This window comes from Genypterus blacodes, unplaced genomic scaffold (genome assembly GCF_046128005.1).
Source record: "Genypterus blacodes isolate CSIRO-AG114 ecotype Tasmania unplaced genomic scaffold, CSIRO-AGI_Gbla_v1 ptg000499l_1, whole genome shotgun sequence".
In the NCBI taxonomy this organism is placed as follows: Eukaryota; Metazoa; Chordata; class Actinopteri; order Ophidiiformes; family Ophidiidae; genus Genypterus; species Genypterus blacodes.
In genome coordinates, this window is record NW_027467258.1 from 122333 (window position 1) to 147354 (window position 25022).

Below are 25022 nucleotides of genomic sequence, written 5' to 3' on the forward strand. Positions count from 1 at the left end.
ACATGACCGACTTCCTCACTGGAGGCTCACCATAAAAACACCACTGCCACGCTCCTCATACTTTTATGCTTTTTAATAAATCACAGAGTCATTGCATGTGGCCAGATCATATTGTTGGCTTCACGGTTGATTCATTGTGAAAACTCTTCCCTCACTGCTCATTCTCCTCCAGAACCCCCGACCATTGAGTTGGACTTCCGTGATAAGATTATCGTCCGTGTGGGCGAGAGTTGCCTGCTGCAGGGTCGCTACACCGGCAAGCCATCCCCGTCCATCGTATGGTCCCGGGACGAGGAGGAGCTGAAGGCCGACCAACACATCATGTTCAAGAACACGCTGACCACCATGTCGCTTGGCCTGATGAAGGCAAAGCGTGAGCACAGCGGCAGATATGTGGTTGTGGTGGAGAACAGCACCGGATCAAGGAAGGGGGTCTGCAACATCATCGTAGTTGGTATGTAGTCCAGGACCAGCCTGAGGCAGCAGGTCCTGTAGAAGCCACTTTATGGATCTCACAGAAATTGCAGAAATATATCAAAAGTTCAATCAAACTTCTGAAGAAATGAACCAAAGCTTTGTAAAAAATACTCAATCCAAATGTTTTTTTCCCTCAGACCGTCCCACTCCTCCAGTGGGCCCTGTGGTGTTCGATGAGGTGCACAGGGAGTACATGGTGATCTCCTGGAAACCTCCTCTGGACAACGGAGGTGTCGAAATCTCCAACTACATCATTGAGAAGAAGGATACCAACCGAGAAATGTGGACCACTGTCACCTCCGCCTCCAGCAAGACCACCTGCAAGGTGGATGCAGCCTCCTCCTCCTCTTCCTCCTCCTCCTCCCCAGGGATTCTTTACACAGATGTTTACATTTTTCTTTATTTTTCTTTCAGATTCCAAAGCTGACTGAGGGCAGGGAGTACATCATGAGGATCTCTGCAGAGAACATGTATGGGATAAGCGACCCACTAGAGTCTGAGGAGATGAGAGCCAAAGACCTCTTCAGTACGTAACGTCATGTTTTCAACAAGCACCTCTAATTCAAAGGAATACTACTTTTTCAAAATGTCATCATTTTCCAAGACAATAATGTCCAAACAGGGCTATTGATGTTGTTTGAATGGCTAACTTCATGTTGTTGACATCTGACTCCACCCCCTCAGGAGTCCCTGAGGCCCCTGACATGCCAACGGTCAGAGAAGTCTACGCTACCAATGCCCTGGTGCTCTGGAACCGGCCTCGCGATGGTGGAAAGCCCATCACCAACTACATCCTAGAGAAGAAGGAGCCCTCAGCCAAGAGGTGGTCCCGTGCTACGAGGGACCCACTGTACCCGGCCACTCAGTACAGGGTGCAAGACCTGGTGGAGGGCTGCGAGTACGAGTTCAGGGTGATGGCTGAGAATGAGCTGGGCATTGGAGACCCCAGTGTCCCCTCCAAACCCATCTTGGCTAAAGACCCCATTGGTCAGTGCAGCTTATATGTCTTTATTATTATCTATGATAATGTTACAGGAGGTTGACTGCTAAAGCTGAGCCAGACTCTTCAAAATATGCTATGTCACTGACAAGCTCCCCCCTCCTCCTCCTCACAGTCCTTCCCAGTCCCCCGGTGACGCCCGAAGCCTACGATAAGAACAAGGACTCTGTCTTTTTGAGGTGGAAGATGCCCCGTCACGATGGCAGGGGACGCATCTTCGGCTACCTAGTAGAGTACCAGAAACCTGGCGCTGTGGATTGGAACCAGGCTAACCAGACCCCAGAGGAATGCCCTGACCTGCACTATGTGGTGAAAGGCCTGACTGATGGCCAGGAATATGCCTTCAGGATCTTCACTGTTAATGCTGCCGGCAAATCTGACCCCGCCTATGTCAAGGAACACATCAAAGTCCACGACAGAATGGGTGAGGCTTCATCACAGGCAGCAGAGTTATCATCTAACCCTTACTCTAACCCAGAGTGTAATGGATCTGTTATCATGTGTTTTTATTTAGTTTGAACAATAATAATGATGATTGTTGAACTTTTTCCAGTTCAGGAAAAATAAGAAAATTGAGAAGAAAATTCTCAGACTTTCATTTCATATTCTTGGTTTTGTTCTATTATTGTTGTTAAAAAAAAGCTTTTCAATATTGAATTGATTATTTAAAGGTACTATTTGTCTAAAATGTGTTTTTACTTTCTACTCTTCTTATTTAAGTTTCTGTTCTTTTTTTCTAACGTATTATTTTCTCTCTGTTTGTGTGTGTGTGTAATCTGTGTGTCCCTACAGAGGCACCAGAGTTGCTGCTGGACGCCAACATGGCACGAGACCACCTGGCCATGCTGGGCACTGATATCACGCTCAGCGCCACTATCAGAGGCGTTCCAACACCCACTGTCAGCTGGAAGAAGAATGATGCTGATGTCCCATCTCATGCCACCGTAGCTGTTACTGCCACAGGCAGCAAAGTCTTTATCCCCAAGTGCGTCCGCCCCGACTCTGGAAACTACACCCTCACTGCGGAGAATGCTGCTGGCAAGAAATCTGTCACTGTCGCCGTTCTCGTCCTAAGTGAGTGAAACCAACTCAGAGGATCTCTACCTATTTATATCACTTTGTTATTTAAAAAAAATAATATTTTCACTTAACCCTCGTTCAATTTCTTTCCCCCAGACAAGCCGTCCCCTCCCAGAGACCTGCTGATCACCGAGGTGACCAGTGAGTCCGCCTACCTCACCTGGAAGGTTCCAGAGGACAACGGGGGTGCAGTCATCTCCCACTACCTGGTGGAGAAGAAGGACGTGGCCGCCGAGAACTGGGTGCCCGTTTCTGCGTCCAATAAGAAGCTAAGTCTGATGGCTTTGTACCTGATGGAAGGAATCCAGTACCTGTTTAGAGTGGCTGCTGAAAACCAGTTTGGCAGGAGCGACTACGTGGTGACCAAGGCACCCATCAAGGCTGTTGATCCTCTTTGTGAGTACTCACACTTTTATGCATTTTGGACACATTAGTATGATCTCTTTCCTAACCAATCACATCTTCCAGATCCTCCCGGTGCACCTAAGAACCTGCACCACACCGACGCTGAGAAGACAGAGGTTTGGTTGGCGTGGGAGTGGCCTGACCGTGATGGAGGAAGTGAAATCACTGGCTTCATTGTTGAGCACCAGGAAGAGGGTCAGACTGACTGGATCACCTTCAAGACTGTCTCCAACAACCATAGCCATGTCACGGGTCTGGTGGAGGGCAAGACCTACCGTTTCAGGGTCAAGGCTCAGAACGCCATTGGGGTGAGCCGACCTGACACCAGTGTCCCCATCACCTGCCAGGAGAAAAAAGGTAAGTTAACTGGATTCTATAGTATGGGATGAATTTCTTTGAGGGGTAAACTTTTCAATCTGAGGCAGCATTGATCAGCAGACTATCACAGATGAGTTTGCACTAAAATAAAAACCAAAGTTTCTGTGTTGTACCTGAATACCTGTAAGATAGAGTTCAGTACAATCATCATAAACCAAAAGACACAGTTCAGTTCTTTCTTTTGTGAATGTGCTTAAAAGGAGAAGTTACGGTAGATTACAGCGTTGTCATTTATTCAAGTGGGAACTAACAAAGAACTCCGCCGCATCCTTACGTTTTGTTTTGTCTTGTTCTCTTTCTAGTGCCGCCAACAATTGAAGTTGATGTGAAGCTTATTGAGGGTCTTGTCCTGAAAGCTGGCAGCACCATCATCCTCCCAGCTAAAATGACCGGAATCCCCATTCCCACTGCCAAGTGGATGACTGATGGCAAAGAGATTTTGTCTGAGGGACGCCACAAGATTGAGACTTCTGGACCCTCGACCACCCTCAGCATCCCTGAGTGTCAGAGAGGAGACACTGGTGAATACGTCCTCACTGTGTCCAACCCTGCAGGCAGCAAGACTGTCGCCCTGCATGTCACCGTCCTCGATCTTCCAGGTCCACCCGTTGGGCCCATCAATATCCTCGAGGTCGCTCCTGACCACATGATGATCCAATGGAGGGCACCTAAGGATGACGGTGGCACGCCTATCACCAACTATGTGGTAGAGAAGAAGGATGTGAAGAAACCATGGGAATCCTGGTCTGTTGTCAGATCCAGTGGCACCAGCACCAAGGCCAAGGTGGCCAGACTCGAAAAGGGCCGTGAGTATATCGTCAGAGTCCGTGCAGAAAACAAGATTGGCATCGGAGCAGGGCTGGAAAGTTCTCCCACGATTGCCAAACACATGTTCAATCCTCCTGGCCCACCAGGCCCACCAGAGTGTTCTGATATCACTGAGAATGCTGTCACGTTGGACTGGACTCTGCCCGACTATGACGGTGGCAGCCCGATCAGCGGCTATGTGGTTGAACGCAGAGAAATGACAGGAAAGTGGATCCGTGTCAACAAAACACCAGTGCTGGACCTCAGATACAGAGCCTCCGGCCTGTTTGAAGGCAACACCTATGAGTTTAGAGTGTTTGCTGAGAACATTGCTGGTATCAGTGAACCTTCCCTTTCCTCTGAACCTGTCAAAGCCACCCGTGCCATCACCAAACCGGGACCTCCTAGCAATCTTAAATTGAAAGACTGGAGCAAGTCTTACGCTGACATCTGCTGGACAAAGCCAACCAGAGATGGAGGTAGCCCAGTTCTTGGATATGTGGTTGAGGTACAGAAACAGGGCGCTGCCACGTGGGATAGAATCAACAAGGACCTCATCAAGATGTGTGCTTACAGGGTTCCGGGCTTATTTGAAGGAATGGAGTACAGGTTCCGTGTCAAAGCCACCAACAAGGTTGGAGACAGTGAACCTAGGGAGCTGCAAGAGACTGTCCTGGCAAAAGACATCCTGGTGCCGCCTGAGGTTGTTGTTGACATTTCTTGCCGTGACTCTTTGACAGTTAGGGCAGGTCAGATCATCAGTTTGATCACCAGGGTGAAGGGTAGACCGGACCCAGAGATCACATGGACCAAGGATGCCAGAGCCGTGTCCCATGACAAGCGCACAGTCATGAACAACAGCTACCCTCTGTGTGAGCTGGTCATCAATGAAGCAGTCCGGTCTGATTATGGTAAATATGCTATTCTGGCCAAGAACAGTAGTGGACAGGCACAGGCCACCATTCTTGTCAATGTCCTTGACACACCAGGGCCTTGCCAGAATCTGAAGGTAGCCTATGTGACCAAGAACTCTTGCATGGTGTCCTGGGAGAACCCAGAGGACAATGGAGGCTCTGAGATCACTCAGTACATCATTGAGTCCCGTCAGCCTAGCCAGAGAGCATGGACAGTGGTCTCCAGTGACTGCACCAAGCGCCTGATGAAGGCTTCTCTAACTGAGGGTTGCGAGTACTTCTTCCGTGTAAGTGCAGAGAACAAGATAGGTGCTGGTCCATCCACTGAGACCAAAACACCCGTGATGGCTGTTGATCCTATTGAGAAGCCTGGTGAACCTGTCGACTTCCACATCTCTGAGATCGGAAAGACTTTCTGCTTCATGAAGTGGAAGAAGCCAGACAACGACGGAGGTAGCCGTAACCTGGGTTATCATGTTGAGAAGAAGCCAAAAGAGGCGGAGGAATGGGAAAGACTTCACAAGGGTGCCATCAAGGAGACCTATTTCATGGCTGACAGATGCATTGAAAATCAGATCTACCAGTTCAGGGTTCAAACAAAGAATGAGGGAGGTGAGAGCAACTGGGTGACCACAGCTGAGGTGCTTGTAAAGGAGCAGTTGGTGGTTCCCGAGATTAAGATAAAACTGGATGGAACCCTTGTGGTCAGAGCCGGAGACGCTATTCCTATCGAGGCTTTAGTCAAGGGTAAACCCCAGCCTGATGTCAAGTGGAGCAAAGATGACAGCACAGAGGAAATAAAGAAGAGTCACAGGCTTCAGCTGGAAGCTGGTTCTGACTTCTCCAAGCTGCTCATTACAGGTGCAAGGCGAAGTGATAGCGGCAAATTTGTTGCAACTGCCACTAACAGTGCAGGAACATGCTCTGCTCATGCCAAGGTCAATGTACTGGATAGACCTGGTCCCATCAGGGATCTGAAGGTGTCTGGTATCACTGTCGACAGGTGCCATCTGGCCTGGGAAGTCCCAGAGGATGATGGTGGCTGCGATATCTACAACTACATTATCGAGAAATGTGAAACTAAGAGGGGAGTCTGGTCCGTCCACTCTAATGCCATCATCACCAACAAAGCTAGGATCACTCGTCTTATTGAGGGCAACGAATATATCTTCAGAGTCCGTGCTGAGAATAAAATGGGTCCTGGCCCTGCGGTGCAGAGTGAGGCCATTGTCGCAGGCACTCAGTTCAGTGTTCCAGGCGCCCCTGATGCACCAGAGGTGACCAAGATTGCCAAAGAAGAGATGGCTGTCGAATGGTCAGACCCTGAGAACGATGGCGGAAAACCAATCACAGGTTACCTGCTGGAGAAGAGGGAGGAGCATGCTGTCAGGTGGACTCCTGTTAACAAGGATCCTATCCCAGCAACACGTCTTACTGTTGCAGGACTATTGCCTCTCCATGACTACCAGTACAGAGTCAAAGCTGTGAATGAAATCGGCGTCGGTGCTGCAAGCAAACCCTCACGTGCCATCACAGCCAAGGACTCAGTTGGTATGTAAATCAATTATTACTTATGTGATCTGTTTTATATTTATCTGATAGCTCACAATTCATGATTGCATGTTCCATATTTTCACAGAACCTCCAGCACCTCCTACAAACCTGAAGGTTCTGGACAGCACCAAGTCCACTGTCACTTTGGGCTGGGTGAAGCCTGTGTCCGACGGTGGGGCGCCTATCATTGGCTACGTGGTAGAGATGAAGGTGATGGGATCTGGCAAGAAAGGAGATGACGGTTGGAAGAGGTGCAATGTGGCAGCGCAGCTGGTGGTCTGTGAGTTTACGGTCACCAGTCTGGACGAGAAGATACTGTACGAATTCAGAGTGTCGGCTCAGAACCAGGTAGGCATCAGCCTGCCCTGCAACCTGGAGGGAGCCGTGATCCCCAAGGAGATCCTAGGTGAGGAGTATTTTATTATTTACTAAAACCAAGCTTCATATCTTGGATGTCTGAGCAGATTTTTCTTTTTTGTATATTTTACTGACTGAACAATGGTATTTTTGGTCACTTTTAACTGCAACATATAACTGCAATGTTTTGTGGGTGTTTTGCTCTTCTTCTGTGTATTTGTTTGTTGTTGTTGTTACATTGGAAATTGTTTTTGCTGATAACAGAGGCACCAGAAATCGAACTGGATGCCGACCTGAAGAAGGGCCTGATCGTGAGGGCCGGGTGTCCCATTAGGCTCTGTGCCACCATCAGAGGAAGGCCACCACCTACAGTCACTTGGAGGAGAATGGGCATCGACAATGTGGTCAGGAAGGGACATGTGGACATAATCGACACGATGACCTTCCTGGTCATTCCTGACAGCACCCGTGACGAATCTGGCAAATACTCCCTGACTCTGCGGAGCCCTGCTGGAGAGAAGGCTGTATTTGTCAATGTCAAGGTTCTTGGTAAGTCCAGTCCAGAAGGAAATCTACAATGCCTGCGTCCTCTGTGATCTGGGATATATGATCTAAATCTGCTCTTTATGACAGACACCCCTGGTCCTGTGATGAACCTGGAGGCCGCAGATATCACACAAACATCTGCCGTGCTGTCATGGAGCCCACCGGAGGTCGACGGTGGCAGTGATGTCACCCACTACATTGTTGAGAAGCGCGAGATTGACCGCAAGACGTGGGCAACGGTTAAGGCTCTAGTGGAATTGGATAAGGTTCCATTCAAGGTCAGCGGTCTGATGCCTGGCACAGAGTATTACTTCAGAGTCACGGCTGTCAACGCGTACGGCCCCGGAGTACCAAGGGTGTCTCCAACCTCCTACCTGGCCTCGGATCCTGTCAGTACGTATCATTCTTTTCTGTGCTCTGATGGAAGAACTGCTCTGTTCTTTAATGATATAAAAGCATCAGCTCCAGACTAAAACTCCTTCGCTACAAATGCAGTAATATAGAAATGTATTTCTTCTTTGTCAGGTAAGCCTGATCCCTGTGAGAAAATCGAAGTTCTGGAGATCACGAAGAACAGCGCCACTGTGGGCTGGGTGAAGCCCATCAATGACGGAGGAGCCAAGATTGATGGTTACGTCATTGAGTACATTGAGGTCAAACCTCCTCCTGAGCCTCCTGCTCCTGTGGAGGTTTGTTATTGACTTGCTATACAATTTCCCTCACAGGATGAATATCTATCTATCTATCTATCTATCTATCTATCTATCTATCTATCTATCTATCTATCTATCTATCTATCTATCTATCTATGTCTGTTTGATGGGTTTCAAGTTTGCATCCCTCATGTTTGCGGTAAACAACAAATGAAGTTTTATGAATTAAAGCCTGATCTTTCGTCCAGGTTCCAGAGGGAGCGGAAGCTCCTGCCCCTCCTCCTCCAGCTCCACCTGTAGAGGAGGAAGAGGAGGCAGAGCCTGTGAAGGAGGTGTGGAATGCCTACACCACAGTTAAAGGTCTGAGCGTCAGCGTCAGCGGCCTGAAGGAGGGAAAGAGGTACAAGTTCAAAGTCGCTGCTAAGAACATCATGGGAATGAGCTCCTTCACTGAGACCAGGGAGCCCGTGGAGATCAAGGAGCAGATGTGTAAGTTTAATTTCAATAAATTAGCTCAACAAGATATTTATAAATATATTGGAATATATTTGAATAAAAATGGTGTGGTGGTGAAATAGAGACGGGAGTGAAAAAGGACCAAACCACAAATCCAGATTTATTTAAAAAATATTGGACGAGACAATAAATATTTCTTTATTTTTCAATTAACTGTAATTGTTAAAAATGCTCCCTTGTCCATCTGCAGTGGAACCAAAGGTTATCATGCAGGAGACTGCAACCGCCCGAGCTGGAGCCAAGCTCAGGGTGGAGGCTCTGGTCTCAGGAAAACCTTTGCCGACTTGTAAGTGGATGCGTGGTGAGAATGCAGTGGTGCCGTCCAGCCGCCTGGCAGTGCACCGCTCAGGAAATGTGTGCGTTCTGATCATCAAAGATGTGTCGAGGACCGACAGTGGAGAATACACCTTGGTTGCTGAGAACAACTCTGCCAAGGTGGCCCAGACAGTCAAGATCATCATCAGAGGTTTGATACTGGAGTGTTCTATTTGATATTTGATATTCGATTCTTATTTTAACTTAAAGTCAACAATAGCCCGGACTTAACTGAAAATGGAAAATTTCTGCTGTGTTCCAGACATCCCCGGTCCTCCTGAGGGTCCGATAGTGATCAGTGACATCGATTCCGACGCATGCTCTTTGTCCTGGAACAAACCTCTGGAGGACGGAGGCAGCAACATCACCAACTACGTGGTGGAGAAATGCGACGTGAGCCGCGGTGACTGGGTGACGGCTCTGTCCTCCTGTGGAAAGACAGGCTGCAGGCTGGGAAAACTCATTCCTGGGAAGGAGTATGCGTTCCGTATCCGGGCTGAGAACCGGTACGGAGTGTCTGACCCCATCCAGTCTGACAGAATGGTTGCCAAGTTCCCCTTCGGTGAGTTGTGTAGCTTCAGCCACACCAAAAGTAGTTTAGTTTAGTCAATAAATACATATTTGGACAATCTGTCTGCTGGAAGTCATGCAGTCATTTGGAAGAAAAGGTTTTGGACCTGGCTACATCGAGCGTTTTCAAGCTCTCATCAGAAGTGTTGCCTTAGTAAATGTAAACATAGCGTAACACTGACAACACTCTGATCTCATGTATTTGTGCTTTGTTTCTGCTTCAATATTGATTTGTGTAACATATGACGGAAGATGTGAAATAGCTTTACTCTGGAGCTTCCTGACCGAGTGCTTGACTTTAAGGGCACAGCTGTAGGTAACTTAGGGAGACACCAAAGAGCATTATAGAAAAAGACTTTGTGTAATCCTTTGTCTTCTTTCATCACCAGATGTTCCCGGCGAGCCGCTCAACTGCCGCATCAACAAGTGCACCAAGGACTGCATGTTTGTGGCCTGGGAAAAGCCTGAGAGTGATGGCGGCAGCCCCATCACAGGTTACTACATTGAGCGTAAAGAGCGGAACAGCCTGCTTTGGGTGAAAGCCAACGACGCCATGGTACGAAGCACCGAGTACCCGTGTGCTGGACTCATCGAGGGCCTCGAGTACACCTTCAGAGTGTCGGCCATCAACCGTGCTGGCCAGGGCAAACCCAGCAAGAAGACAGACTTTGTCACAGCTAGAGCCCCTATTGGTATGTTCATGGCCGGTCTTAAAGCTTTACGATACAAAAACACTATTGTTGGTACTGCCAGTACGAGGCACTAATAAGACTTTATATCATTGGTTTATATCCTTTGTATGATTTGCCTCTGTGTTACAGACACACCAGGTAAACCAGAAATCTTGGATATGACCAAGAACTCTGTCAATCTTGTTTGGGCACGTCCCAAGAATGATGGTGGCAGTAAGATCATTGGCTACTATGTGGAGTTCCTGCGGTTGCCGGGAGACACCTGGATACGCTCTAACACAAGCAGTCAGAATGTCCCGAGGGAGGAGTACACAGTTACAGGCCTGGAACGAGACCTTCAGTACCAGTTCAGAGTCATCGCCAAGACCGCTGTGAACATCAGCAAACCCTCCGAGCCCACAGACCCCATCCTGGTCTGTGCCGAGAATGGTGAGAGCTTTTCACATTGTTGAACTTTTTCAAACTAGAAATGTATTTCAAATTTCATGACTATTTACTTTTCCTGCCACAGTTCCCCCAAGGGTTGAACTCAATGCCAAGATGCAGAAAGGTATGAAGGTGAAGGCCGGTACTACAGTCCTGCTGGAGGCCGATGTTTTCGGCAAGCCGATGCCCAGAGTGACCTGGAAGAGAGGCGATGATAGCCTGAAGTCAGCTGAAGGTCAGGTCATCACCCAGCAGAGGAATCACATCCAGCTGGAGATGAATGAAGTCACCAAAGAGCACACAGGAACATACACCATCCTGGCAGAGAACGCCAGTGGATCCAAGACTGCTGAGATCCAGCTCTGTGTCCTGGGTCAGTGTTTCCTCTGTGGTTTTTATTATTTCCAGATTTTACTTTTCAAGCAACCGCTTGACAGTTACCTGTACTGTTTAAAGTCTTTAAAGTTAAGTAGTTTACAAAATTGAAGGATTTTCGGGAATCTTTGTGACTGATTTTTTTTTTACTTTCATATTAAATTTAGCAGGATATTAGAAAACAGGAAGATATTGATGAGCTCATCACATTTGTGTTCAATGAAAACCTTACGCAAGCTGCATTTGCTTTTTGCCTTGAAACAGAAAGTTTGCATCATCTAAGAAGCGAAGCTCTAGAGATCTCGAGAACAATCTTCCATTATCTCAAATAAAAGATGTTTGAAAAGTAAAACAACAAAATGAAGGACATTGCCAATCCTCTCAGCGCTCCTGTGGCTGTCACAGTTTACTTGAGTTGTTCCGTCTGTGTTCTGGAGAGCGGGAGATGGTGGAGATGTTTGTGATGGTGCTAACAGAATATTCATCAGTTTGTATTTGTATGAATGCAAAACTGATCTGACCTTCCATGATGTCTCCTCAGATGTGCCAGGTCCGCCTGCCAGTGCCAAATGTACTGAGGTTTTTGCCACCAACATCAAGTTGGCCTGGGAACCCCCCCTGAAGGACGGCGGTGCTCCTATCAGCAGCTACATTGTGGACAAACGTGAGATCAGCAGAGCCAACTGGGCTCAGGTTTGTGGCAAGTTCAAAGGCGACGTCCTGGAGTTCAACGTGGAAAAACTAATCGAGGGACGGGAGTACCAGTTCAGAATTCGAGCTGAGACTATGTGGGGGGTTGGCGAAGCACTCATCACCAACCCAGTCGTCGCCAAGAACCCCTTTAGTGAGTGCTTCTCTTCTACTTTGACCCTTTTACACTTTAGTTTATAGCTGAATGGTTCCCTTATACTGAACTATAAACCTGATTATTACCTGTAGCTGTTCCTGGTCCTTGCGAGGCCCCGGTCATCACCAATGTGACCAAAGACCGTATGACAGTGAGCTGGAAGGAGCCAGCAGATAATGGTAACGCCACCATCCTGGGCTACATAGTGGAGAAGAAAGAGGCCAAAGACTTGAGCTGGATCAAGATGAACAGGAAGCCTGTGACTGACAGGACTTTGGAGGTCATCGGCCTCACTGAGGGCGTCGAGTACGAGTTCAGAGTCACTGCCGTCAACCTGGCAGGGCCTGGGGCGCCGAGCGAGCCCTCTGCTGGTGTCACCGCACAAGATCCAATTAGTGAGTCCTTAAATACATGAAATATTTATTGATTATTGTTTGACTTCATAGTAGAATCTGGATGCGAGATGATTCAGCATCAGATCAATCACCTTACCATGATGATGTAATATTAACCTGAACTAGTATAAAAAGGCAAAACCCATTAATGTTTTTCCGAATTTTTTATTTTCAATAATGATACACTGCAAAACTTGAGCCATATTTGGTCATTTTTGTCTATAATTATGGATCATCGTTGTCTGGATTTAGATTAACCTGATCACATGGCCTCTGTTCCAGATCCTCCTGGTCCGGTGGTGAACCCTTGTGTCACTGACACCACCAACTGTACGATTAGCCTCAGCTGGACTGCCCCGGCCAACAATGGTGGCAGCCCCATCCTGGGATACCTGGTTGAGTGCAAACGACATGACGCCAAGGACTGGATCCGCTGCAACGTCCCCAAGAACCTACAGGATACTTATTATGTCATCCAGAACCTCATCTTCATGGCAGAGTACCAGTGCCGAATCTCTGCTGTCAACAAGGTCGGCTTCAGTGAGCCGTGTGAAGTCCCTGGCACCCACATCGCCAAGGACATCCTCGGTATGTCTGATGTTCACTTGATGAATACAATAGAGAATCGTCAACAGATGAGATTCACAGGAAAACAGTCTTCAAATAGTTTGTGAAATATTATATAACATAAGATTATACTGTAGATAGATGAAGAGGCCAACCAAAGGCTGAAATAACATGAACTAAAATTTCAGATTGATGCAATTGGAAAGTCATACGGAGTAAAGACATTTTAATAAATCAATTAAAACAACTAAATGAGTTTTTAATCTACCTTCAGAATCAAGATCAAAGTGGACAGCTAATGTTTGGACTCGCCTGACATGACTTAGAATTAACTTGGACTTGGCAGACTTGTGTTCATTTGGAGTTCCTTTGTTGTTCCTTGCCTCACATTGATCAACCAGAATGCTAACAAAGACCCAACACTGTTTGTGTGCTCACAGTTCTTCCAGAGGCCGAGCTGAGTGCTGAGCTGAAGGGGGTGCTAGAGCTGCGCGCCGGCTCCACCATGAGGCTGCGTGCCACCATCAAGGGCCGTCCCACTCCCAAAATCACCTGGGCCAAGATGAACAGCAACATCAAGGACCGACAGGGTGTAGTCATTAAATCCACCAACACTGACACCTTAGTGATGGTAGAAAATGTCAACCGATATGATGCCGACAAATACATCTTGAGTCTGGACAGCTCGGCCGGCATGAAGATGTACACCATCGTCGTCAAGGTTCTTGGTGAGTGGATTCATCACTTTATTTTATGATCAGCTGATAACGACACTTACATTTGGAACCTTCTGAAGTAGTGATGAGAAACTGTTCTAAAATATGTAATTCATTGTTCCAGCCAGTAAACCTAACCCTAGCCCTGTTGTATTTCCTGTCCAGACACCCCTGGGCCTCCGGTCAACCTGGTGGTGAAGGAGACAACCAAGAACAGTGCCTCCATCTATTGGGATGCACCTATGATGGACGGCGGCTATGAGATCACCCACTATATTGTGGAGAAGCGTGACGCTGAGAGGAAGGCCTGGTCCATCATCTCCAAAGACTGCGCCAAGACCTTGTTTGATGTGACCGACTTAGAGGCTGGGCACTGCTACTCCTTCAGAGTGTCAGCTGTCAACCAGCTCGGTGCTGGAGAGACCTGTGAGACTGCCGACTCAGTCAGAGCATCGGGTGAGTTTGCTGATTAATAATTCAGTCCGATGCCAGGCTAGGAAACTTTCTTTTCCTAGGTTAGCTGGAGGCAAGTTCAATATATGACTTGTCTCTTGCTCGCCACTGTCACCGAAACATTGTTCAGCCATATTCAGTCAGTCACAGGAGAGATTTCCTTCTCTCTGTTTTTGAAACAATACATTCAGCAAGTTAGGGCTTTGATCAAGATTGAGCAGTGCAACTTAACCTGACTGTGGTGCACCACACCACAAACTGTTCTTTAGCTTTTGGTCTGATACTCAACAAATGCCATCCAATTATCCTCTTATAGAGATGCCCGGGCCTGTGATGGACTTTAAGCCCCTGCTGGTGACCAGAGACTCCTGCACTTTGAGCTGGAAGAAACCACTGACAGATGGTGGCAGCCGCATCACCTGCTACGTCCTGGAGGTCCTGAACGGTGACGACAAATACAAAGAGCTCATGAGGTCCAAGAACATGCAGTACAGCGCTAAAGACCTGGTGGAGGGAAGAGAGTACACCTACAGGGTCAGAGCTGTGAATGACTCCGGAGAGAGTGATGCCAGGGAGCTCAAGGTGGTCGCCAAGGACCAGATCAGTAAGAGCCGATCCATGTTGTATAAGACTGTGGTTAGGTTAGGTTCAGACTAGGCCTGCACGTCATGCCAAGTTAGCATTAAGATTGTATGTTTTGCACATGATGTCCCAAGTTTGCATGTCCTTATGTCCTTATGTCCTTATGTCCTTAATGCTAACGTACAGAAACTCTCCCGCAAAACGCTTATTAGATCTGACTCTCTTAATTCTTCTTTTCTTTAATTGAGTCTTGAACTTGGGTGCTATGGTTTTTGAATGCGCCTTTCTGCCACAGTTCAGATCCTCCCTATAGCACAGAAATGATGTAAACATATCTTCTCTATTCCTCACAGTTCCTCCTTACTGTGACTTACGTGAGCTGCCCGACATGTGCTACATTGCTAAGGAGGGAACCACGGTGCGCCTGAAGATCCCCATCATTGGCAAACCCACACCTAAGGTTTCCTGGAAAAAGGGAGATGAAGATCTGACGGACACAGGTCGGGTTTGTGCAGAGTCCTCTGCTGTTAACACCACCCTGCTGATCAGGGACTGCCAGAGGAGTGACGCTTCCAAGTACACCATCACCCTGAGGAACAGCGCTGGGACCAAGGACTCCACCATCTTTATTAGGTACTGTAGGTCTCAGACTGGACAGGGATTGTTCCCGCTCACTTACATGTAACCAACAGAATCAGCACTTTTTTATTAAAATTATTAAAACAGGAAGTTTTCGATTTTCCATTGCCATGGTTACCATTCTGGTTATGGTTTCATTCTTGGTCGTTGGTCCTCAACATGTGGGGCTCACAGGAACCAACAGGATCAAATTTGTGTGTTGAGATCAAAATCCCCTTTGTTTTGTTTCAGGGTGGTCGGTAAACCTGGCATCCCTGTTGGACCTATCAAGTTCAAAGATGTGACTGCTGACGGCGTCACGCTGAAGTGGGCTGCTCCCAAGGACGACGGTGGCTCTGAGATCACCAACTACATCCTGGAGAAGAGGGACTTCATCACTAACATGTGGGTGACTGTGTCATCTGCCGTGGACACCAACAGCATGAGAGTCACTGGTCTCCACGAGGGCACAGAGTACATCTTCAGGGTCAGCGCTGAGAACAAGTACGGTGTCGGAGAGGGACTCAAGTCTGACCCTATTGTTGCCAAACATCCTTTCAGTGAGTAATGACTACTTCATCATTTTAAAGCTTGAACGGTGGCAATCTTTCACCCTTAAGTAACTTGTTTATCTACACTTTTGGCTGGAAACTGGTTTAAGAAATGTCATGGCACCTGGAATCCCGTAACAGCTTTTGGGATACCTGGTTAAGGCATATAGATCTCTGATGGAATAAGCTGGTCACCTGGCTGTGTACCTTTAACCAGGTGCATCAACAGCATGGTGCATGTCCGTGGATTAGCAGATTTAAGATCTATGTAACCATTTAAGGTCTTTACCATCCCATTGGTTGTGATTGTTGGCCAGGTTCCAACCCCCCCTCAAAAAAACAACAAACATCCCTGCCATTTAAAAATAATCAATACTCTGCCTCCTCTGATGGTACAATGGTATGTCCATATTTCTCCACAGATGTTCCCGATGCTCCACCTCCACCTGAGATCATGAGTATGCGCCATGACTCTGCCTACCTGGCCTGGTCTGACCCCAGGAAGACCGGAGGATCTCCCATCACAGGTACAGCAAACTGACTCAAAAGTTTTGTATCTTCTTCAGATGGAACCAAGAGATTCTTAATAATGTTATAACATTATGTATCTATACTGGATATACATGGACATGAAGATGATTCTTTGGGTCACTGACATCCCCCAATCTCTGACTTTATTAATGACTGTATGTGTCATGTCACCTTAATGTGTTTAAATGTTTAGGTTACCACGTGGAGTTCAAGGAGAGGAACAGTATGTTGTGGAAGAGGGCCAGTCAGACCGCTCTGAGGATGAAGGAGCACAAAGTGACCGGACTGACTGAAGGCCTGGAGTATGAGTTCAGGGTCATGGCCATTAACCTGGCCGGCATCGGCAGACCGAGCGCTCCCACTGAGCCACAGGTTGCTCTTGACCCCATTGGTGAGTACTGGATAAGTACCGGATCATCAATTCAACATTTCAGGTTTTTTGCAGTGTCCTCAGCTGACCGTTAATGTGGGTGCAAATAAAATCACATTTTTTGTGTTTTGTATTTCTTCAGACGCACCAGGTAAACCAGACGTCATCAGCATCACCAGGAGCACAGTGACTCTGCAGTGGACTGAGCCTCAGTTTGATGGTGGCCACAGGCTAACTGGCTACATTGTGGAGAGACGTGACCTACCATCCAAGATCTGGATTAAGGCCAACAACGTCAACGTGATAGACCCCGCATTCACTGTTACAGACTTACAGGAGGGCTGCAAGTATGAGTTCAGGATCAGGGCAAAGAATGCTGCCGGAGCACTTAGCCCACCATCAGAGCAGACAGACACCATCATCTGCAAAGACGACTATGGTGAGATGCCACATAAACATGATATAATATAATAATGATGTATATTTATAAGTTCCCTGGGCTTGATACATGATCTGTGTAATAATTGATCCAACAGAGGCACCATCCATCATCATTGATGCTCATGTAAAGGAGGGTCTGACCGTCAGAGCCGGTGATACCATCGTCATCACCGCCACCAGCATTGTTGGCAAACCTTCTCCAACCTCTTGCTGGTCTAAGGGAGGAAAGTACTTCAAACCGTCTGACATTGTTCATATCGAGACCACTGCCACTTCCTCCACCCTCTCCATTAAGTACGCCAGCAGGAAAGACTCTGGGGAGTACACTATAACTGCCAGCAACCCCTTCGGTGTGAAGGAAGAAAGCGTCAAGGTGAAGGTCCTGGACGTTCCTGGCACTCCTGGACCCATTGAAGCCAGTGGTGTCTCATCTCAGAAGGTCACCCTGACCTGGTCAGCTCCTGCAGAGGATGGAGGCTCTCCAATCAAATACTACACCTTGGAGAAGAGGGAAACCAGTCGTCTGCTCTGGACCGTGCTTGAAGAGAGGGTGATTGACTGTCACTACGTGGCCAGCAAGTTGATCCAGGGCAACGAATACATCTTCAGAGTTTCTGCTGTTAACCAGTATGGTGCCAGCGAGCCGTCCCACTCCGAGCCCGTAAAGATGGTTGATAGGTTTGGTAAGTACAATTTCTGTGTAAATGTGTGGTCATTTGATTCAAACAAACAACATTTATATTTTGTTCTGCTGCAGTTGTAATGGCTGTGAAATTGTTGACCAAATCTGTTGACCAAAAAGTGTTTCTTGTTACATCTGTGTTGTGTAGGTCCCCCTGGTCCCCCATCTAAACCAGAGGTGGAGAAAGTCGATGCACATTCAGCCACTGTGACATGGAGGAGACCAACTGAGGATGGAGGAAGTGACATCATCGGCTACAGTATTGAGAGGAAAGAGAAGAAGGGCATGAGATGGCTCAGAGCATCCAAGAAGTCTGTCGCTGAGCTCAGCTATGAAGTTACTGGTCTTACTGAGGACATAGAGTACGAGTTCCGCATTCTTGCTGAGAATATAGCTGGATTTGGGGAGCCAAGTGAACCATCCATGCCAGTCAGGACCATTGTTGCTGCCTGTGAGTAAATCAAGCCACATTTTATACTGAATGCTCTGCTATATAAGTCTGTTAACATGACATTTATCACTGTTATTCTGTCTGGTAGATGTTCCTGGACCTCCAGTCAACCCAAGAGTCTCAGACACGACCAAGACCACTGCCACTCTGAACTGGGGCAAACCTCTTGATAATGGTGGGCTTGAGGTCACTGGATATGTGATTGAGCACAAGAAAGAAGGAACAGAAGAATGGATTAAGGATACTCCCTCCCTGCTCAGGATCACAGAGTTTGTTGTTCCCAAGCTGGAAACTGGGGCTAAATACCACTTCAGAATTAGCGCTGCGAACGCTAAAGGAACAGGTGAACCAGCTGAAACTCAAGAACTGGTGGAGATTGTGGAGCGTGCAGCTGAACCTGATTTTGAGCTTGATGTCGAGCTTAGAAGAACCCTTGTTGTCAGGGCCGGCTGCTCCATCCGTCTCTTTGTGCCAATCAAGGGACGGCCAACCCCAGCAGTCACCTGGACCAAGGAAGGCGGCCCTGTTCCACGCGCTCTCATTGACAGCACAGAGTCTTTCACGATGCTGCTCATCCCTGAGAGCTCAAGGATTGATGCAAGCAAATATGAGCTTACGCTTGAAAACTCATCTGGAAAGAAGAGTGCCTCTATCAATGTGAGAGTCCTCGATACTCCTGGACCTCCACTAAACCTCAAACCAGTGAAGATTGATAAGGACAGCATCACTCTTCAGTGGGAGATGCCTCTCATTGACGGTGGAGCCAGAGTAACAAACTACATAATTGAGAAGAGAGAGTCAACACGCAAGGCCTTTGCTACTGTCGTTCTAAATTGTCCAACAACTTCGGTCAAGGTCAGTGATCTGGGTGAGGGCTGTGAGTACTACTTCAGAGTGTCTGCTGAGAACGAGTATGGAATCGGTGAGGCAGTAGAAACCTCAGATCCAATCCGTGCTTCCCAGGCACCAACCCCTCCCGAAAGCATTATTCCTACTGACATCACAAAGAACTCTGTGAGCCTGGCATGGACCAAACCCAAGCATGATGGTGGAAGCAGAGTAACAGGCTATGTCCTTGAAGCCCAGAAAAAGGGAACTGATCAGTGGGCTCATGTAACAACAGTCAAGACCATGGATTTCACAGTGAAGAACCTCAACGAAAATGAGGAGTACATCTTCCGTGTGATGGCTGTGAACCACTCCGGTAGAAGTGCTCCTCGTGAAAGCAAACCCATTGTGATCAAGGACTCTACTTCCCTGCCAGAGTTTGACCTGCGTGGTGTATGTCAGAAGACTATCATTGCCAGGGCAAATGATGATATCAAGGTTGAAATCCCAGTTATGGGACGTCCTAGACCAGTTGTCTCATGGCAGAAAGACGGTGGAGCCCTGAAGTTCACACAGAGAACCAATGTGGAGACCACCGCAGCTACTGTTATCCTCACCATCAATGAGTGCGTTAGAGCTGACAGCGGCGTGTACACAATGACAGGAAAGAACATTGTGGGTTCTGTGTCTGACATCATCACTGTCAAAGTTCACGATGTTCCCGGGCCACCCAAGGGACCAATTAAGGTTGTGGAGATATCTCGTACATATTGCACCTTTGCATGGGATGCTCCTGACAATGATGGAGGTGTTCCTATTAACAGTTATGTGGTTGAGATCAGGGACACCACTTCCCAGACATGGACGGAACTATCTTCTAATGTCATCCGTACCATTTTCAAAGCTATTCGCCTTACCACTGGAGCAGAATACCAGTTCAGGGTGAGGGCTAAGAATAGGTACGGTGTTGGACCTCCCATCCTTTCAGAGTCTATAGTAGCAGCCTATCCGTTCAAAGTACCTGGACCCCCTGGCACTCCAAATGTAGTTGCATTCACCAAAGACTCGATCACAGTAGGCTGGAACGAACCTGTGTCTGATGGTGGAAGTGAAGTCATGGGGTATCATGTTGAGAGGAAAGAGAGGAGCAGTATCATATGGCATAAGATCAGCAAGAGTCTGGTGGTAGGAAACATCTTCAAATCAACCGGCCTTGAGGATGGACTTGCCTATGAGTTCCGTGTCATGGCTGAGAACATGGCTGGAATTGGTAAGCCCAGCAAGGTCTCAGAGGCCATTCTGGCCCTGGACCCTGTAGATCCACCAGGTCAACCTGTGCCTATATTTGTCAACAAGAATGTCATCACTATTCAGTGGACCAAACCTGAATATGATGGTGGCTTCAAGATTACTGGCTACACAGTAGATAAAAGAGAACTGCCCGCTGGTCGCTGGAGCAAGGCCAACTTCACCAACATCATTGAGACAACATTCACTGTCAGTGGACTTACTCAAGATGCCGCCTATGAGTTCCGTGTCATTGCCAGAAACTCAGCTGGTGCAGTGAGCATGGCATCTGACCCCTCGGATCCAATTACCTGCAAAGATGATATCGTTGTGCCACGTATTATGGTTGATGCCATCTTTAGGGATGTTGTTCGTCTGAAGGCAGGAGAAACATTCAAGCTGGATGCTGATATAGCTGGCCAACCAATCCCATCCATGGTTTGGACCAAGAATGGCAAGGAGGTTGAAAACACAATGAAACTGGACGTTAAGTTTACCGAACTGACAACTACTTTGACTAACAAGGACTCTGTCAGGTCAGATGGAGGAGAATTTGTTTTGACTGCAACTAATGTTGGTGGTTTTGCGAAACACATCTTCAACGTCAAAGTGCTTGATAGGCCTGGACCGCCTCGTGGACCTCTTAAAGTGTCTGATATCACAGCTGACAACTGTGTACTGACATGGGCTCGACCTGAAGATGATGGTGGTGCCAAGATTGAAGGTTATGTGATTGAGAAGCGTGAATCAAGCAGATTGGTTTGGACCAATGTGGCTTCAGGTTTGCAGGTTACACAGCACAATGTGACCAAGCTTCTCAAAGGAAATGAGTACATCTTCAGAGTTATGGCAGTAAACAAATATGGTGTTGGTGAGTCCCTTGATTCACAACCCACTATAGCGGACAACCCATACACAGTTCCAGATCCTCCAGAGAACCCTGAGGTTACAGCTATAACCAAGGAATCAATGGTTCTAATGTGGCAAGCCCCCAAGAGTGATGGTGGTACCCCGATCACAAACTACAATATTGAGAGAAAAGACAGAATTGGCCTCCGCTGGGTCAAATGCAATAAGAGGAAAGTGAAAGATCTACAGTTCAGGGCAACAGGTCTAGTTGTTGGACATGAATATGAATTCAGAGTAATTGCAGAGAATGCTGCTGGAGTGAGTGCTCCCAGTGCTTGCAGTCCATTCTACAAGGCCACCGATGCACTGTATCAGCCAGGACCTCCATGCAACCCCAGAGTCTTGGATACAACAAAATCCTCAATCACTGTTGCCTGGAACAAGCCCATATATGATGGCGGCTCTGACATCACTGGCTACATTGTGGAGACCTGCATCCCATCTGAAAAGGAGGAAGAGGAGGAGTGGAATATTGTGACACCTAAGGAGGGTCTCCTCGCCACCTCGTTCACCATTATCAACTTGAAGGAGAACCAGGAGTACAAGATTAATATTTCTGCTGTCAACAGTGAAGGAATTGGAGAGGCAGCATCTGTACCTGGTAATCCCAAATCTGAGGACAGGCTCCTCCCACCTGAGATGGACTTGGACGCTGAGCTCCGTAAGGTTGTCAGCCTTAGAGCCTGCTGCTCACTTAGACTGTTTGTACCAATCAGAGGCAGACCAGCACCTCAAGCTAAATGGACCAAGGAGGATGGTGAGCCTGTTGAAAGGGCGACCATTGACAGCACGTCATCATACACATTACTTGTAGTTGAAAATGTCAATAGATTTGACAGTGGAAAGTACAATCTTACAATTGAAAACCCCTCTGGGTCAAAGACAGTTACAGTACAAGTCAGGGTGCTTGATACACCAAGTGCACCACAGAACCTGAAGATTACTGCTGTCACGAAAGAATCTGTCACTCTGATTTGGGATCCTCCAGTAAATGACGGCGGTGTTAAGGTTAAAAACTACATTGTTGAAAAGCGTGAGTCCACAAGGAAAGCATACGCCACAGTCAATGCAAACTGCCATCACACCACTTTCACTGTTGATCATCTTCAGGAAGGATGCAACTACTACTTCAGAGTTTTGGCAGAGAATGAATATGGTATTGGTCTGCCCATTGAGACAGGTGAATCAGTCAAGGTCTCTGAGAAACCACAACCGCCTGGTAAAATTACTCTTAAAGATGTTACCAAAAATAGTGTCACCCTTTCTTGGTTGAAACCAGAGCATGACGGTGGCAGCAGAGTGGGCTGTTATGTCGTTGAGATCCAGCCAAAGGGTGTTGACAAGTGGAGCCAGGCTGTGATTGTGAAAGAAACAGAAGCTACCATCGGTGGTCTCAATGCAGGTGAAGAATACATGTTCCGTGTAGCAGCACGAAATGAGAAGGGAACCAGTGACCCGCGTCAAATTGGTGTGCCTGTGATTGTCAAAGACCTTGTGATTGCACCGGTTGCCAAAATGCTGTTCAACACATTCAGTGTGCTGGCAGGAGAAGACCTGACAGTAGATATTCCTTATATTGCTCGTCCCAAACCAGCTGTCACCTGGATGAAGGATGGTGAGTCTCTTAAGAGAACTACTAGAGTGAACTTTGGTGCCACAGACACAATGCTGAACCTCAAGATAAAAGAAGCGGCTAAAGATGATGTTGGACGCTACCATATCAGTCTCAGCAACACAGCTGGAGAGACCACAGCAGACATTTCCATTGTTGTTCTTGACAAACCTGGTCAGCCTGGTGGTCCAGTTAAAGTGGAAGAAGTCACTTCTGATAGTATTTCCATTGCCTGGAATCCTCCAGAGTCTAATGGTGGGTGCACCATCAAGAACTACCTTGTGGAGAAAAGAGACACATCTGCCACTACCTGGATGTTTGTATCTTCCAACCTTGCAAGGACCAAAATCAAGGCAGGCAGACTGAAGGCCGGCTCAGAGTATCAGTTCAGAATCACAGCAGAAAACAGATACGGAAAGGGTCCGTCTCTTCTCTCAGAGTGTATTGTGGCTCAGTACCCCTACAAGCTCCCAGGACCCCCGGGAACACCCTCCATTGCAGCCTGCACCAAGGACAGCATGACTGTGACATGGAACGAGCCTGTAAATGATGGTGGAAGCACCATCTTGGGCTACCATCTTGAACGCAAAGAAAGGAACAGCATCCTCTGGGTGAAACTCAATAAGACTCTCCTCACTGACCAGATCTTTAAGACCTCTGCCTTGGAACCAGGAATGGCATACGAGTACAGGGTTTACGCTGAAAACATTGTTGGAATAGGCAAAGCGAGCAAAGTATCTGAGGGTCAAATTGCAAGAGATCCTTGTGATCCTCCTGGTACTCCTGAGGCCACAACAATCACCAAAGACTCTGTGACCATTGCCTGGACCAAGCCTGAATATGATGGTGGTGCAAAGGTCACAGGATACATTGTGGAGAAGAAAGAGTTGCCTGAGGGTCGCTGGCAGAAGGCCAACTTCACAAATGTCATTGAGACAGAATATGTTGCTACTGGACTTGTGCAAGACCAGCAGTATGAGTTCCGTGTCATTGCCAGAAATGCTGCTGGTGTTTTCAGTGGACCCTCTTACAGCTCTGGTGCTATTACTGCCAGGGATGAGATTGAACCACCACGTGTCAGCATTGACCCAGAGTACACCCAGACTATTGTGGTGAATGCTGGTGAAAACTTCAAGATCGATGCCGATGTTCATGGCAAACCATTGCCTTCTATACAATGGTTGAAGGAAGAGCAGGAATTGGGTAACACCATTAACAGGGAAATCAGGAACACGAGTACACAAGCTTATATTGCTGTAAAGGAAGCTAAGCTCTCTGATGGAGGCCAGTATACTCTGCTGCTGAAAAATCCAGGTGGAGAGAAAGCTGTGCATGTTAACGTTGTTGTTCTGGATAAACCTGGAGAACCACAAGGTCCTGTTGTCATAACAGGTGTTTGCAAAGATCGGTGCAGCCTTTCATGGAAACCACCACTGCAAGATGGTGGCAGCAAAATCTCTCACTACATTGTGGAGAGGAGGGAGACAAGCAGACTTGTATGGACTTTGGTTGACGCCAAAGTGCAGAATACCTGTCTAAAGGTTAACAAGCTCCTGGAAGGAAATGAGTACATCTTCAGGGTCCGTGCTGTCAACCAGTATGGAAGCGGTGCACGTCTTGAATCAGGGCCTGTCATAATCAAAGATCCATATGTAACCCCAGGATCCCCCAAGGGCTTGGAGGTTTCAGATATTAAGAAGGATTCAATGTTACTCACTTGGGAAGCCCCCATTGAAGACGGAGGCAGTCCCATTACTGGCTATATCATTGAGAAACATGACAAGGAGAGTGTAAGGTGGACTAGATGCAACAGGCAAAGAGTCACTGATTTGACCTTCAAGGTCCCTGGACTCCTTGAAAGCCATATTTATGAATTTAGAGTTGTAGCTGAGAATGCTGTAGGTGTTGGTGAACCAAGCTCCCCAACTGTCCTCTACAAAGCTGTTGATCCTATCTTCCGGCCTGGCCCACCACATAATCCTAGAGTTACTGACACAACCAAAACATCAGTGTTCTTGTCATGGGGCAAGCCCGTTGACAATGGTGGCTGTGAGATTCAGGGATACATTGTTGAATGCTGCACTACCACTGGTGAGGCTCCACCTGAAGCCCCTGCA

The 25022-nt window shown here is 47.5% G+C and overlaps 1 protein-coding gene across 1 annotated transcript in view; it reads left to right on the forward strand.

The window, feature by feature from the left end:
• LOC142990296 (titin-like) overlaps nucleotides 1-25022 on the forward strand; it is a 159223-nt gene that overhangs the window by 96556 nt on the left and 37645 nt on the right. The window contains 33 exon segments of the mRNA XM_076140034.1: nucleotides 173-454; nucleotides 615-802; nucleotides 892-1003; nucleotides 1162-1464; nucleotides 1593-1901; nucleotides 2270-2551; nucleotides 2654-2953; nucleotides 3026-3319; nucleotides 3643-6612; nucleotides 6701-7021; nucleotides 7237-7521; nucleotides 7606-7911; nucleotides 8044-8171; nucleotides 8483-8660; nucleotides 8878-9153; nucleotides 9265-9564; nucleotides 9962-10264; nucleotides 10394-10693; nucleotides 10776-11063; nucleotides 11607-11909; nucleotides 12005-12307; nucleotides 12590-12895; nucleotides 13315-13602; nucleotides 13756-14046; nucleotides 14360-14647; nucleotides 14979-15258; nucleotides 15496-15803; nucleotides 16217-16321; nucleotides 16519-16716; nucleotides 16838-17134; nucleotides 17232-17819; nucleotides 17967-18269; nucleotides 18358-25001. Of these exon segments, the coding sequence (XP_075996149.1) occupies nucleotides 173-454; nucleotides 615-802; nucleotides 892-1003; nucleotides 1162-1464; nucleotides 1593-1901; nucleotides 2270-2551; nucleotides 2654-2953; nucleotides 3026-3319; nucleotides 3643-6612; nucleotides 6701-7021; nucleotides 7237-7521; nucleotides 7606-7911; nucleotides 8044-8171; nucleotides 8483-8660; nucleotides 8878-9153; nucleotides 9265-9564; nucleotides 9962-10264; nucleotides 10394-10693; nucleotides 10776-11063; nucleotides 11607-11909; nucleotides 12005-12307; nucleotides 12590-12895; nucleotides 13315-13602; nucleotides 13756-14046; nucleotides 14360-14647; nucleotides 14979-15258; nucleotides 15496-15803; nucleotides 16217-16321; nucleotides 16519-16716; nucleotides 16838-17134; nucleotides 17232-17819; nucleotides 17967-18269; nucleotides 18358-25001 (18227 nt within the window).